The sequence below is a fragment of the Dermacentor silvarum genome, chromosome 10 (assembly GCF_013339745.2).
Source record: "Dermacentor silvarum isolate Dsil-2018 chromosome 10, BIME_Dsil_1.4, whole genome shotgun sequence".
NCBI lineage: Eukaryota > Metazoa > Arthropoda > Arachnida > Ixodida > Ixodidae > Dermacentor > Dermacentor silvarum.
The window spans coordinates 50,143,749-50,156,447 of NC_051163.1; the positions used below are offsets into that span (position 1 = coordinate 50,143,749).

The 12,699-nt window shown below is 46.2% G+C and overlaps 1 protein-coding gene across 20 annotated transcripts in view; it reads right to left on the minus strand.

The window, feature by feature from the left end:
• The window catches only part of LOC119431222 (TNF receptor-associated factor 3), a 276,207-nt gene that overhangs the window by 193,086 nt on the left and 70,422 nt on the right, over window positions 1-12,699 (minus strand). For 2 of the 20 annotated variants that reach the window (XM_049657820.1, XM_049657812.1), the window contains exon 1: window positions 3,496-3,889. The exons of 4 other annotated variants lie outside the window; for them this stretch is intronic. In XM_049657820.1, the coding sequence (XP_049513777.1) occupies window positions 3,496-3,789 (294 nt within the window). In that variant the 5' untranslated portion in view covers window positions 3,790-3,889. Of the gene's footprint in view, window positions 1-1,038; window positions 1,386-3,495; window positions 3,902-12,699 lie in introns of those variants that run through there. 14 more of the 20 variants (XM_037698692.2, XM_037699004.2, XM_049657808.1 and 11 more) reach the window with 14 other exon arrangements.

A 12,699-nucleotide genomic window follows, 5' to 3' on the forward strand; every position in this document is an offset into this window, starting at 1 on the left:
TACTGTTGAGTGACCCAACATGGTAGTTTAGTAGCTTTGGCGTTACGCTGCTAATCTAGAAGTAGCCATTTCCATCTCAGCCGCGGAGTCCGCATTATAAAGGCGAGCGAAATGCAAGAACAAAAACACTCCTGTAACGTTCGTTCGTTCCTTCCTTCATTCGTTCGCCTATGCAAAGCACATGAATGAGGCATATGCCATATATGCGTTACTGAAATACACATTCAGTGACGACGAACGTTAGGTACTCCTGCGATCCCATCGTTCATTTCTTCATCGTCGAGCTCGATTCCGAACTTCATCTTTCCGTCTTGAAGGAAACCATCAGCTTGCAGTAAATGCATGTTTGACCTGAAGGCCAGGTGAAAGTGCACCGATGAGTCTTCATCGCGCCCGCAAGTACAACATTCGTGAAATGAACTCAAACAAAAGCTATTCTGTTCTACAGTATTCAACACCTCCACGTGCCAAATGGGCGGCAAACACCTAGAGTTCACATGAATCCCGTAAAACGTAATAAACACAGTTAGACAAGGGACAAATCGAAAACGTTCTTTCAAGACAGCAAGCTTAAAGTACGCGTCTTTCATGTGCCACACCATAATCCCAGCAAACTTCCTCCTCACCCCGTTCCAGTGAATGATTTCTTGACAGTTTTCCAGGGTCGGAACATAACGCAACCGCCCAATTGCGTTAATCCGCGCGCGTGTCGCTGACAGCGCACTGGTTAAATGCCGAATGCCAAAGTTCAAAGGCTGACAATGAGCAATGACACGACTGGAATCAAGCCGCGTGGAAGTTTGCTGCAAGTGTTCCGGAACATCGTGTGACTGGTCGGCTACGTGTTCCAACTTTCGATGTATCAGCTGCTTTTCCGAGCGCAACGGCAGCGACGACGACGGACTGGCTTCCTCCACCGGATTCTGCTGAGATGTCAGGTGGTGCGACACGGTAGACGAAATCGTGGCGGCGATTCGAGCCATATCGCCCTTTAAATTCTGCTCGCATGATTCGAGCTCGCGAGTGATCTCAACGAACCTGGCTTCCTGGTTTCTCACTTGTTCTGTAAGCTCATTCAACTGACTCTGAATCACTGGATGCAGCGGATCGTGGTTGGGATCTCCAAACATCGCCTTCAGGTCTTCAAGGGCAGCGCTCACGTCTCTAAGGGTCACTTCTGTAGATTCCAAAGACGGGTACTTTATGATAGAAGCATCGGGAATGCATCCGGACATGTAGTGCGTTGGCAGGGCGCTGTGCTGGACTGCCTCGCCGCATTGCAAACATTCCACGCTGTGAAATGTGCATTCGTTCTCGTATTGTTCCAGCATACGCTCCATGGTGCCCGTGTACTCGCAGCCATGATCTTCGTTCCAGCAATGCACCTCAATTGCAAAAAAAAAAAACTGCAATTTTTATTTTGCCGAACAGATTTTTTTTTCTTTACTACAAGCACCTTGCATAGCTCTCCCCAACACTTAGAACGTGTCTTTACATGAAGTCTGTTGTGAACCAGCGTATAAACAAGATTCTTCGTGGAACTAAATAATCTCAAAATCACCCAGCAGTATCTGTCGCTGTCTAAACAGTAAACAGGCATGATACATGAAGATTAGGCCAAGGTTAATAACTCAATTTTGCTTCTAACTAGCAAGATATCTACTGTTACACCAAAAAGCAGGCTTGGTAAGCTTAAGGTGGCGGTCCCACTACGGCGGCACGAGCCCCCCGTTTTCAGTACTTTTGGAGCAACCGTGGCGGCTCTTCTACTTAAGATATGAAGTTGTCGTATAAACCATAAAAAGCTTAATTCTTGTATATTCCAACTATATATAATATAAGGAAATTGATTAGTGTGATTTAGAAATAAATGCTCAAGAACAAGCATGAGATACGTGGTTTTTGCAAACTGTGTCTCAGTTGTGACCATATTTAGAAGAAAATACCGCACTTACTGCATTGCGGCTTGCTCTGTAGCTTTAGGACATATTTATCTAGTTCCTAGACGTAGCAAATTAATTTTTAATTTTTACTTTTTGGATAATTTGCTTTTGAAAATTGCCAAATATTGCAATCTTCTGTTGTAAACAGCCCGGCAACTACATGCTCAAGGAAGCTAAATTTTGGATAAAGTAGAGTTCAAGGAATTTCCATTTAGGACACAAAATTTCATTCATGTAACTTTATTCGTTTTCCTAATAATGCGGCCGAAAATAAGCAATATTCAGAATTCTGGTTTTATTTTTGCCCATTTTTGCGGGAAGGTAATAAAGCTGCGAAGCTGCGCTTTAAAACTAATAAAGTTACATAAATGAAATTTTATGTCCTAAATGGAAATTTCTTGAACTCTACTTTATCCAAAATTTAGCTTCCTTGAGCATGTAGTTGCCGGGCTGTTTACAACAGAAGATTGCAATATTTGGCAATTTTCAAAAGCAAATTATCCAAAAAGTAAAAATTAAAAATTAATTTGCTACGTCTAGAAACTAGATAAATATGTCCTAAAGCTACAGAGCAAGCCGCAGTGCAGTAAGTGCGGTAGTTTCTTCTAAATATGGTCACAACTGAGACACAGTTTGCAAAAACCACGTATCTCATGCTTGTTCTTGAGCATTTATTTCTAAATCACATTAATCAATTTCCTTATATTATATATAGTTGGAATTTACAAGAATTAAGCTTTTTATGGTTTATACGACAACTTCATATCTTAAGTAGAAGAGCCGCCACGGTTGCTCCAAAAGTACTGAAAACGGGGGGCTCGTGCCGCCGGAGTGGGACCGCCACCTTAAGTCGACGAAACATACTTTACCTATTATTTCAGCTCCAAACTCATCTGCGGCGACAGAAGAATTGTTGTGCAGTGGAGACCACCATTTTCCCTTTGCTTGCTAGCTTGCGCATCAAATAAATGCGCTCATCCACCACGGGTCATTATAGCTGTTATAGGGCGGCTGATTGGGGGAAACAGTTACGACAGCAGCGGCTGAGGAATGCCTTAAAGCAAGAATTTCAGTAAAATGTAATGTCGGAAGCAGCGCTATTGTTTATACGAATCATTACGCAATTTACCTTTATTATGCGCCCAACTTCATTTTCTCGTGTTTCAGTGCCAGATTCAAGAGAAGGAAGATTAACGTGCGAAGAGAAAATGATTATTGGTCACTAAATGAAATGGACGAATTTCCCTTTCAATTTTGCATCAAAACTACAATGCCGAAATGTCCTTGTGATGCCCCACATTTAAAATCAAAGCCTTTTTTTTCGCTCTGGGCCTTTCACACAAAGGTATGAATAAAATCAAAAATGAATAAAAGAAAATTTAGTGCGGATGAATTAGTAGATTACAGTTCGGCAAAACTGAAGCGGACAGTATTATTTTTAAGCATGCCGATATGCAGTAACACAACTAATGCTTCAATCTTCATCCTGCCCCCCTCCTCCACACTCCCTTTAAAGAAAAAGGACGAGAGAAATTGTTAATTTCTTCCTCACCTTCAAGGTGTTCGCTTTCCTGGTAGGGAATTGATAACCGAAGCACTCCGCTTCTTCGAATGGCTCTCGATCCAATGGACAGTGCCCGACGCCCCCTTCGAAACTGGCTGCGTGGCAAGATTGGCACAGAGCGTGCGAGCACGGCAACAGCACCGTCTGTTTCGGGATCATGCGGCAGAGGCCGCATACACGTGAATTCGGCACTTCGTCGACGAACCGCGTCGGTCGCCAGTTGACGCCGGCGACGACGTGGTCGCGAAAACGGTGCACCCGTCCTGTTCCATGATCCGGCATGGCGGTGTCTTCAGGAGCGAATGCTACGCTCGTCCAAGAGCGCAGTGCTTATCGCAGTGCTTATTCACCGAGCTTATCGCTACGCAGTGGTCTCATGCCCTTTGTCAAAAGTACAAACAAGGACAGATAAAATGGGCCCTGCACCCACTATCGCGTACAATGCCGAGAACTTTTCGCACCTTGACCTTTGCAACGCGGCGAGGAACAAGTGCGTCGTTATGTAGGCGGCAGCCGTTCCACATATCTACCGCGGTCTCAACAGCGGCAGTCTCATAGATACGGGGCTTTTTTCATTATCACGTGCCACTGTCCCAATATCTAAAGTGGCTAAGCAATTGAGACAAGACGGGAAAACGAATGATTTCTTATTGTTAGCGCGCATATTGCACGTAGCGAAGAAATCTTCCACATATCTTCCACAGTACCTGCTACAGAAAACACCGTCATCGCAAAAGTTTTTCGTCTCGGCACGTCACGGTGTGTAAAGATCATATTTAAGGCCGAATCCCTCCCAAGACATGTAAAAGTGGGCCACTTCCGACACGCAGTTCGGCGCTTTGTACCAAAACCACTACAGTGCTGGAAGTGCATGAAGTTAGGCCATGTGAGTAGTGTGTGCAGAACCACTTCCGTGTTTTCGATGCACGGGGCCGCACACCACTGACACGTGCGAGGCCAGTGTGCTGAAGTGCACAAACTGCAGCGGCCCTCACGATGCATCCTCAAAGGAGTGCCCCTTAATTCGAAAGGAAATGGCAATTTTGAAGAAAATGGTTAGAGACCACTCGTCTCACCGAGAAGCGGCAGCAGCTATTAAGCGACGAAGATCACGTCGCCGACGCCGTTCAAGAACCTCCAAAGCCTCTGTACCGCGCGAGCCACGTACATCACCACCCGCTCTCCCGCCCACGCCAAACGCAGTCAGCTCTAAGGGCAAACGAGCTTCTAACAGCACGGCAGCTGACGCTTGGGCTGAACTCCCGAGGCTACATGGACCTACGAAGCGAGAACAGACATCTAAAGCAAGGGACACCTCGTCTTTTCCTGATAAATTGACGGACCAGGATCAACAAATTGTTGTCATGCTCAGCTCTCTGATGAGTGCTATTCGTGTTCTTCTGGACAAGCTACAGACACCAGCAGCTCGAAGTGCGTTGCAAGTGCTGGATGCCATCAATCCGGTTCTCGCAAGCCTTCAGAATTCCAGTGCTTGAGAACTTATGGAGCGGAACCATGGCTCGTCGACAACACAACGATCTTTCCGGGATGATGTCAGAAGCACCTCCATATTCCAGTGGAATGCGAGAGGCCTGAGGTCACGTATTTCGGATTTCCGGCAGTTCGTGTTTGAAAACCGCCTTCCTGTGCTGGTCATCTGTGAACCGAATTTATCAACTACCTTAACCCTTTGTGAGGCGCAATTTTTTCATTACATTTTTTCGCTTAAAACCTGCGAAACAGCACTCAGGATGACTTAAGAAATTGTTTGACACAATTTTTAATAAATTCTGCCCAGCAGTTCTCGTAAAAAAAGTGGTACGTATATGTACCACTGTCTTTATTACAGGGTATGAAAAGTGGCACACATTTGTACCACTGTCCTCTGGCGGCATCAATAAAGAAAGAAGGTGTAACTGACATAATATATGCAAATAAATTGTGCTCTTCACTTGCGAAATGGTCCGAAGCATTCAACGCGAAAAAAGACGCGTAAAAAAGAACTTGCGCACGTTCTTATTTCTTGCTTTTCAGGGCTGCTGTCACGCCATACAGGGTGCTGCATGATTGGAAGTAAAGCTTCTGGACATGGGATATCGTACTGGTACTCGTTAGTACAGTGCGCTTGTGGAATTGACTACACATGCGCGCATGACAAAATGGGCTATAACCCGCGATAGCAAGTGGCCCCTTCCGACACTGTACACGCTTCACCGCATAACACTTCTGTACGACTGCGAAGCGAACTGAGTGCGCTGCAGTGTGATGTTCTCACATGTTTCTTGTCGAGATAACGATAACCCACCGAACCGGGCCCACGTGATCGGGGGGGGTGTAAGCAATCGGAAGTCTCCCTGATAACTGGGGAGATTTGGCAAGCATGTACGCTCAACCTGAGCGACGTGATCGGTGCGATAGCCGCCCGGTGAGGCGTCACAAATCAAGCCTGAGAAACGTTCGTTGAAAACACTGACTAAATAGGGGAACAAAAATGTATGTTTATGGTTTCAAACGAATCACGAGGGTTCACTTAGTAAGCCGGTACAATAAAACAGTTACCAGGCATGTTTAGCAAGCGTTCTCAAGAGTTTCCTTGAAGCCACAACAACGGGTAGTGAATATTCAACAAGGCACTTCGAAAAAGAGACTCAGGATGCGCGCGACATGACGTAGTGAAAAAAAAACACAAACAAGCTTCTAAAATACTTCAGTAGATGGCAGCACTAGTAATAGTGGCGCCAATTCAAACCGTTTATTTGTTATAGGCGTTTGAATCAAGGTAAAAAAGTGGTACACCACTGTCCCACAAAGGGTTAAGACTATCAGGATATGAACCTTTCGTTTCAACCACTTGTGCCCCAGGTAGTAAGGTTCTGGTTTACATTCGCAAGGACCTTAAGTATTTTGCCCAGCCCGTACCTCCACACGACGATAACCAATATGTCTGTGTTACTGTGAAAAAGAAGAGGCTGTCTTTTACACTTATTGGCGTCTACCTTTCCCCAACAAGTCAATTCCATAGCCAAAGACTAAAAGATCTTATGGCTGCGACTCACGGTCCTTGGATAATAACAGGGGACTTCAACGCTCACCACCAGATATGGGGAAGCTCCAGGATACATTCAAGAGGCAGGTCACTCATATCCTTTGCATCAGGCCAAAACCTGCGTCTTCTAAATGACAGAAGCCCGACATTTCTGCGAGGAACAACGTACAGCAGCTGCCTAGACTTAACACTGGTGTCACGTTGCCTAACTTCAAGAGTGCAGTGGTTCACTGATATTGAAACCCATGGAAGTGATCATATTCCGACCTATGTGAGAATCGATGGACTAGAAGCTACATTATCCATTATATCTCGCCAAATTTACCGGTCAGTCTTTGAAGATCTTGTGGAAGACGCATGCAAGAAACCAATCGCACGTAGGCTAGAAGGCATCATTGCAGAAGCAATGCACGATTGTACGCGTAGCTTCACACATTCATCAAAGCGTACAGAGTATGACATTGAATTGGAAAGACTTCGTGCACTACGTCGTCGAGCTGAAAGGAGGTACAGGCGCACGAAATCAATTTTTGACCTCAGATTAGCTCGGCGAATGCAAAAGAAGCTACAGCGCCGGATGGATAAGCTAGAAGATCAAAGATGGAAATGCTTTTGTGAGTCACTGGACCCCCGAAAGCCACTGTCCCGTGTGTGGCGTACCCTAAGGGGCCTTCGCTCATGTCCCCAGCAACGACACCCATTTAACGCCCTTGCTCTCCATCAAAACCGCCGTGAGATAGACGTTGCAGAAGAGTTTTGTGCGAAAGTCGCCGGCGGAACAGTTCTACTCCCTGACATGGTTTTAAGCGACATTCCTGGTCCACGAGATACAAGTATGGATGCTCCTTTTTCTATGGAAGAGTTAGAGGCTGCTATGGCGCTATGTAAGTGTCCGTCTTCGCCAGGGCCCGACGGAATCACATATAATGCTATGCGCCACCTACGTCGAGAAGCGCGACGAGAACTGCTCAACCTTTTTAATAGGTCATGGCATGATGGCGTCGTTCCACAGGAATGGAAACGCAGCCGCTTGGTACCGCTGCTAAAAGCAGGAAAGTCACCGCTAGAACTGTCATCATATCGGCCTATAGCACTCGCCAGCTGCGTCGGAAAGCTCATGGAGCGCATGATCCTCATGCGTCTCGAATGGTATCTTGAACACCACAATATTTACCCTGACTCTATGGCGGGATTTCGACGAGGCCGTTCATCGATTGACAATGTCATCGATCTAGTGTCATCTGTTGAGCAGCAAAAGGCTTGGAAACGATTATCAGTAGCACTCTTTCTTGACGTGAAAGGCGCCTACGACAACGTTTCCCATCAAGCCATCCTAGACGCACTTTTGACATTGGAACTAGGAGGGCGAGTATTTCGATGGATCCAAAGCTACTTGACACAAAGGTCCTTGTTTGTACGCACAGAAGATGGTCCGACTACTCACCACTACACATGCCGTGGCGTTCCTCAAGGCAGTGTTCTAAGCCCTATTCTTTTCAACCTCGCACTTCTTGGGCTGGCCGATTCCCTACCGGAAACAGTGAGTGTCTCCATCTACGCCGACGACATCTGCATCTGGGCATCAGCGGTGACTCGCCCGCAGGTTCGTGCAAGGTTACAGAAGGCAGCAACACAGGCATCTGGCTATCTTTGCACACAAGGCCTAACCATCTCGACAGAAAAATGTGCGTTAGTCGCTTTTACGCGAAAAGCGATGTCTGGTTATCCAGTGTGCATCAATGGCCAGCGTATCTCCTACAAGAGAAATCATCGGTTTTTAGGTGTCTTTGTTGACCGAGACCTCTCCTGGAGCCCTCAGGTTGCGCACTTGAAGAAGAAGCTCACATCTATGGTTAACGTTTTCGAATTCATCGCCGGTAAAACGTGGGGATCATCAGTGGGCCCCATGCTACAGTTTTACCGAGCACTTTTTATCGGCTACCTACGCTATAGCTCTCCCGTGCTTACTAAAACATGCAAATCCAAGCTTCAAGCCCTTCAGACCATGCAAGCACAGGCATTACGTGTTTGCCTCGACCTTCCGCGGAGAACCTCAACAGCAAGATCATGGCTCAAGACCATCCGATCACGACTTACATGACCATCGCCACGCTTAGGGTCCATATTCGCCACGTTTCACGGATGCAATCAAGCTCTCTTGCCTACCTGCCAGAACGACGACCACAGGCGTCATTCTCCAACGTGGTCAACATTCATGGTGCCTCCCTACCACCGGGCTTCACATCCTCGACACGTTGACTGTCAGCGTTGTGGTCTTTAAAACAACCTGACGTGCGCCTTTACGTTCCAGGAATAAGAAAAAAGACGGACCTGCCTACCTTGGCCTTGAAGCAAGCAGTTCTCGATTTCTTGCATACTTTCTGCTTTGACCGAATCCACATATATACGGATGGTTCTTCCACTCAGAGCAGCTCCACCGGCGCAGTGGTTATACCATCACTATCAATGAGCATCAGATACAAGACTTGTCACGTGACATCATCGACCGCTTCGGAGCTTGTTGCCCTCCGAGGTGCCATTGATTATATTAACAACCAACCGGCTAATCGGTGGTCAATATTATGTGATTCAAGGGGGGCCCTACAATGTCCTGTCAGCTCTTCGTCGCGGGTCCTACGAACAACTCGTCTCGGAGATACGAGAAATGCACCACCATACCATCGCAAAAGGACACGACGTCGTGTTTCAGTGGCTGCCGACTCATTGCGGTATCTCCGGCAACGACATCGCCGACGAAGCTGCTAGGAAAGCGCACGAAGGAGCAAATCTTGTTTCTGTGCCTTTATCGAGGACTGACGCCGCCCAACAACTAAGCAAGCTAGCGCACAGTATGACATTGGAGAAGTGGCATACAACTGAATTCACCCAGCATCGGTTGCATTCTCTCGACCCATCTATGCAGCTGCGGCTGTTGCCTGGATTTCTGCGAAGTGAGGAGACAATGCTGTACCGCTTACGCTTGGGTGTTGCATTCATCAATGCTTACACGTGTTTGATTGGAATGGCTGATAGCGCCGAGTGTAATGCCTGTGGTGTCGATGAGACTACAGAACACCTACTGTGCTACTGCCCATCTTTTCAAAACGAAAGACATGACCTCTGCAACGTTCTCAATAGGCTGGATAGAAGACCATTCAGCTTGAGCAAGATCTTGGGACCATGGCATCGAATATCACAGCTGCAAAAGGCCACAAAAGCGCTGCTGCGATTTTTGAAAAAGACAGGACTGAGTGGCCGTATATGATCCGGACTGATTGATCGTCAATGATAGAGCGATATCCACAGCGGACTATCTATTCTCTTAATCTCTCTCTCTCCCCTTTTCCTTTCCCCCAGTGTAGGGTAGCCAAGCGGGCTCAGTCCTGGTTAACCTCCATGCCTTTCATTAAATCATTTTGGTCCTAACAGTAGATCCTCAGGATCAATAAAGTTCGCTGGTCCGTCCCGTCCGTCCGTCCGTCTCCGTCCGTCCGTCTGTCTGTCCTGTCTGTCTGTCCGTCCTGTCTGTTCTGTCTACTGTCCGTCGTCCGTCGTCCGTCCGTCCGTCCTCCGTAGTCGTCCGTCCGTCCGTCCGTCCGCCGTCCGTCCGGTCCGTCCGTCCGTCCGTCCTCCGTCGTCCGTCCGTCCGTCCGTCGTCCGTCCGTCGTTCGTCCGTCTGTCTGTCTGTCGTCCGTCTGTCCGTCTGTCTGTCTGTCTGTCTGTCTGTCCGTCCTGTCTGTCCGTCCGTCTGTCGTCCGTCCCTGTCTGTCTGTCTGTCTGTCGTCTGTCGTCCGTCCGTCCGTCCGTCAGTCCCCTGTCTGTCGTCTGTCGTCTGTCGTCCTGTCTGTCTGTCCGTCCTGTCCTGTCGTCTGTCTGTCTGTCTGTCGTCCTGTCTGTCTGTGTCTGTCTGTCTGTCTGTCTGTCTGTCTGTCTGTCTGTCTGTCTGTCTGTCTGTCTGTCAAGAAACAAAAAGATTTATTCATTCATTCATTCATTCATTCATTCATTCATCTGTCTATAACAGCATTGCTTATCCTGTACACAATGAATCTTATTTATTTATTTATTTATTTATTTATTTATTTATTTATTTATTTATTTATTTATTTATTTATTTATTTATTTATTTTCAATACTGCTGCTCTCCTTCGAGAGCGTGGCAGTTGGGCAGTACAATAATTCTTCTGTACAGTGCAGTCAAACAAAAATGCAGGTTATACAAAAAGGATATATACAGTGAGAGTTATACAATCTATACAATACTTCGATATTAAGATCAAACGGAATACTAATAAGGAAGAAAGAAAGAAAAAAAAAGGACATGAAGCTTTCGGAAAATTGGCCAAGGAAAATAACCATAGCACAGGTATCACAAGGGGCAAATATTGAAACAGAACCTAAATTTAAGCATCGAACGTTGAAAATCAGTATGACAAACAAATAAACTGTCCTAGATGAGCAGGTTTACTGAAATTTCCTACCGAACAAAGAAATCTGTGTCGATGCCACTGCATCCATAGGTACTCTTACGCACACGCAGATTTTTCTATGTGTGAGGTAAATTCAGATAATGATTCGATGTTGGTGATAGAAGCGTCAAGTTGGTTCTATTCTGCTATTGCGAGCGGGAAGAAAGAATACTTAAACGTGTCATTTTTACATAAGTATTCTGTCAATGTGTGCGCATGCTTATTGCGTGTAGGTCGAGCCTGGGAAAATGAAATGTATTTGGAGGTATCTATCCTATAGTTATTTTTTAGCAGTTGAAACAAGAATTTTAAGCGAGCGTGTTTCGCTCTTGTGGATAGTGTTCGCAAGCCGGACTGGGTTAAAAGATTTGTTGGCGAGTCTGTACGTTTATAGTTGTTATTGATCAACCTCACAGCTTTTCTTTGTACTGATTCTAGCTTGCTTATGTTAGTCAGTGCATGTCGAAACCAGACTGTGTTAGCGTATTCGAGAACGGGCCTTACAAATGATGTGTAGGTTAGCAGCTTCGTTGAAGTGGTTGCGTGCGCCAGGCTTCGTTTTAAGAACTTAATTTTATATAAACTTAAGTTGCAAACAATTCGCTGTTAAAGCACGATGTCCGAAAAACTTACAGCGGCCAAATATGTGCTTGATAGCATTAACAGGGCAAGAATGAAACTTCGCGCCAACGCAGCAAATTTCTTATGGAGTTGTCTCCAAGAATAGCATCTGTTATTAGGTCGAACATTTATGAAACGCCGGAAAGACTTAAGTGCCTATAAGTTGTAAACAAAATGCAAGATTCAGTAAACTTCCCCTGCGAAAAAGCCTGCCAAACTGCTCTCAAAGGTAGCTGCAACGGCCGCTTCAATCGAGCTAGGCAGTGAGCCAGCAAACAGTGCCCTACTACTTCCGTAGGGTGGAATAACTCGGTTACACAGCTTCGCCGTCTTTAATTATTCAGTTGCCAAATTGACATGCTCCTGCTAAGGTTTCGTACTGAGCTTTACCTATATGGTGCGAAAGATGAAAACCGTGACGTGATTTCGTGTCTGCTCGCCACTACACGTGTAATCGCAAAAGTGTTGTGGAAAAAGTGACACCACTCACCTACCTCGGCAACCGTCTGTAGGTGGCAAGCTGTCGGCGTTCGCTGTGGTTAAAGTGTTTAAAAACCCACGCACGCACACACGCACACTTATACTTGAAGTTGGATGTGCAATACTGAAAACATTTCTGATGTTGCTGCTGCTACCTTTTCAGGGTGTTTGCTTACCCCGCAGGCCCGCAGACGCACCAGGGCCATACTTCGTCTGATGAGATGCAGGACAAGAGTTGGATTGTCAAAACAGATGCTATCGTAATAGCGGAGGAAAGCTAAAATGGCCGCGTACACTCGTTTCTGTGCCTGTTATAAACAAGCAGGCGCTAAGAATTAATCCGCATGTCCATATTTTCTGCCTCAGCTTGTCTGGTTGTTACGGCGAGAAACACCTGGAATAACTGAAAGTGATAAGATAAAATAGGACACCAAAAGTTTACCGGAGCACCAGCACGAAGAGCGCCAAGTTCAACTATAAGCCTTACCAAGCAGCGATGGTCAAAACATTGTGAGCATGTATATAGGTTATCGCATTCGTTACCAGGCTGAGAAAAACTCCTGTACATTAGTCCCG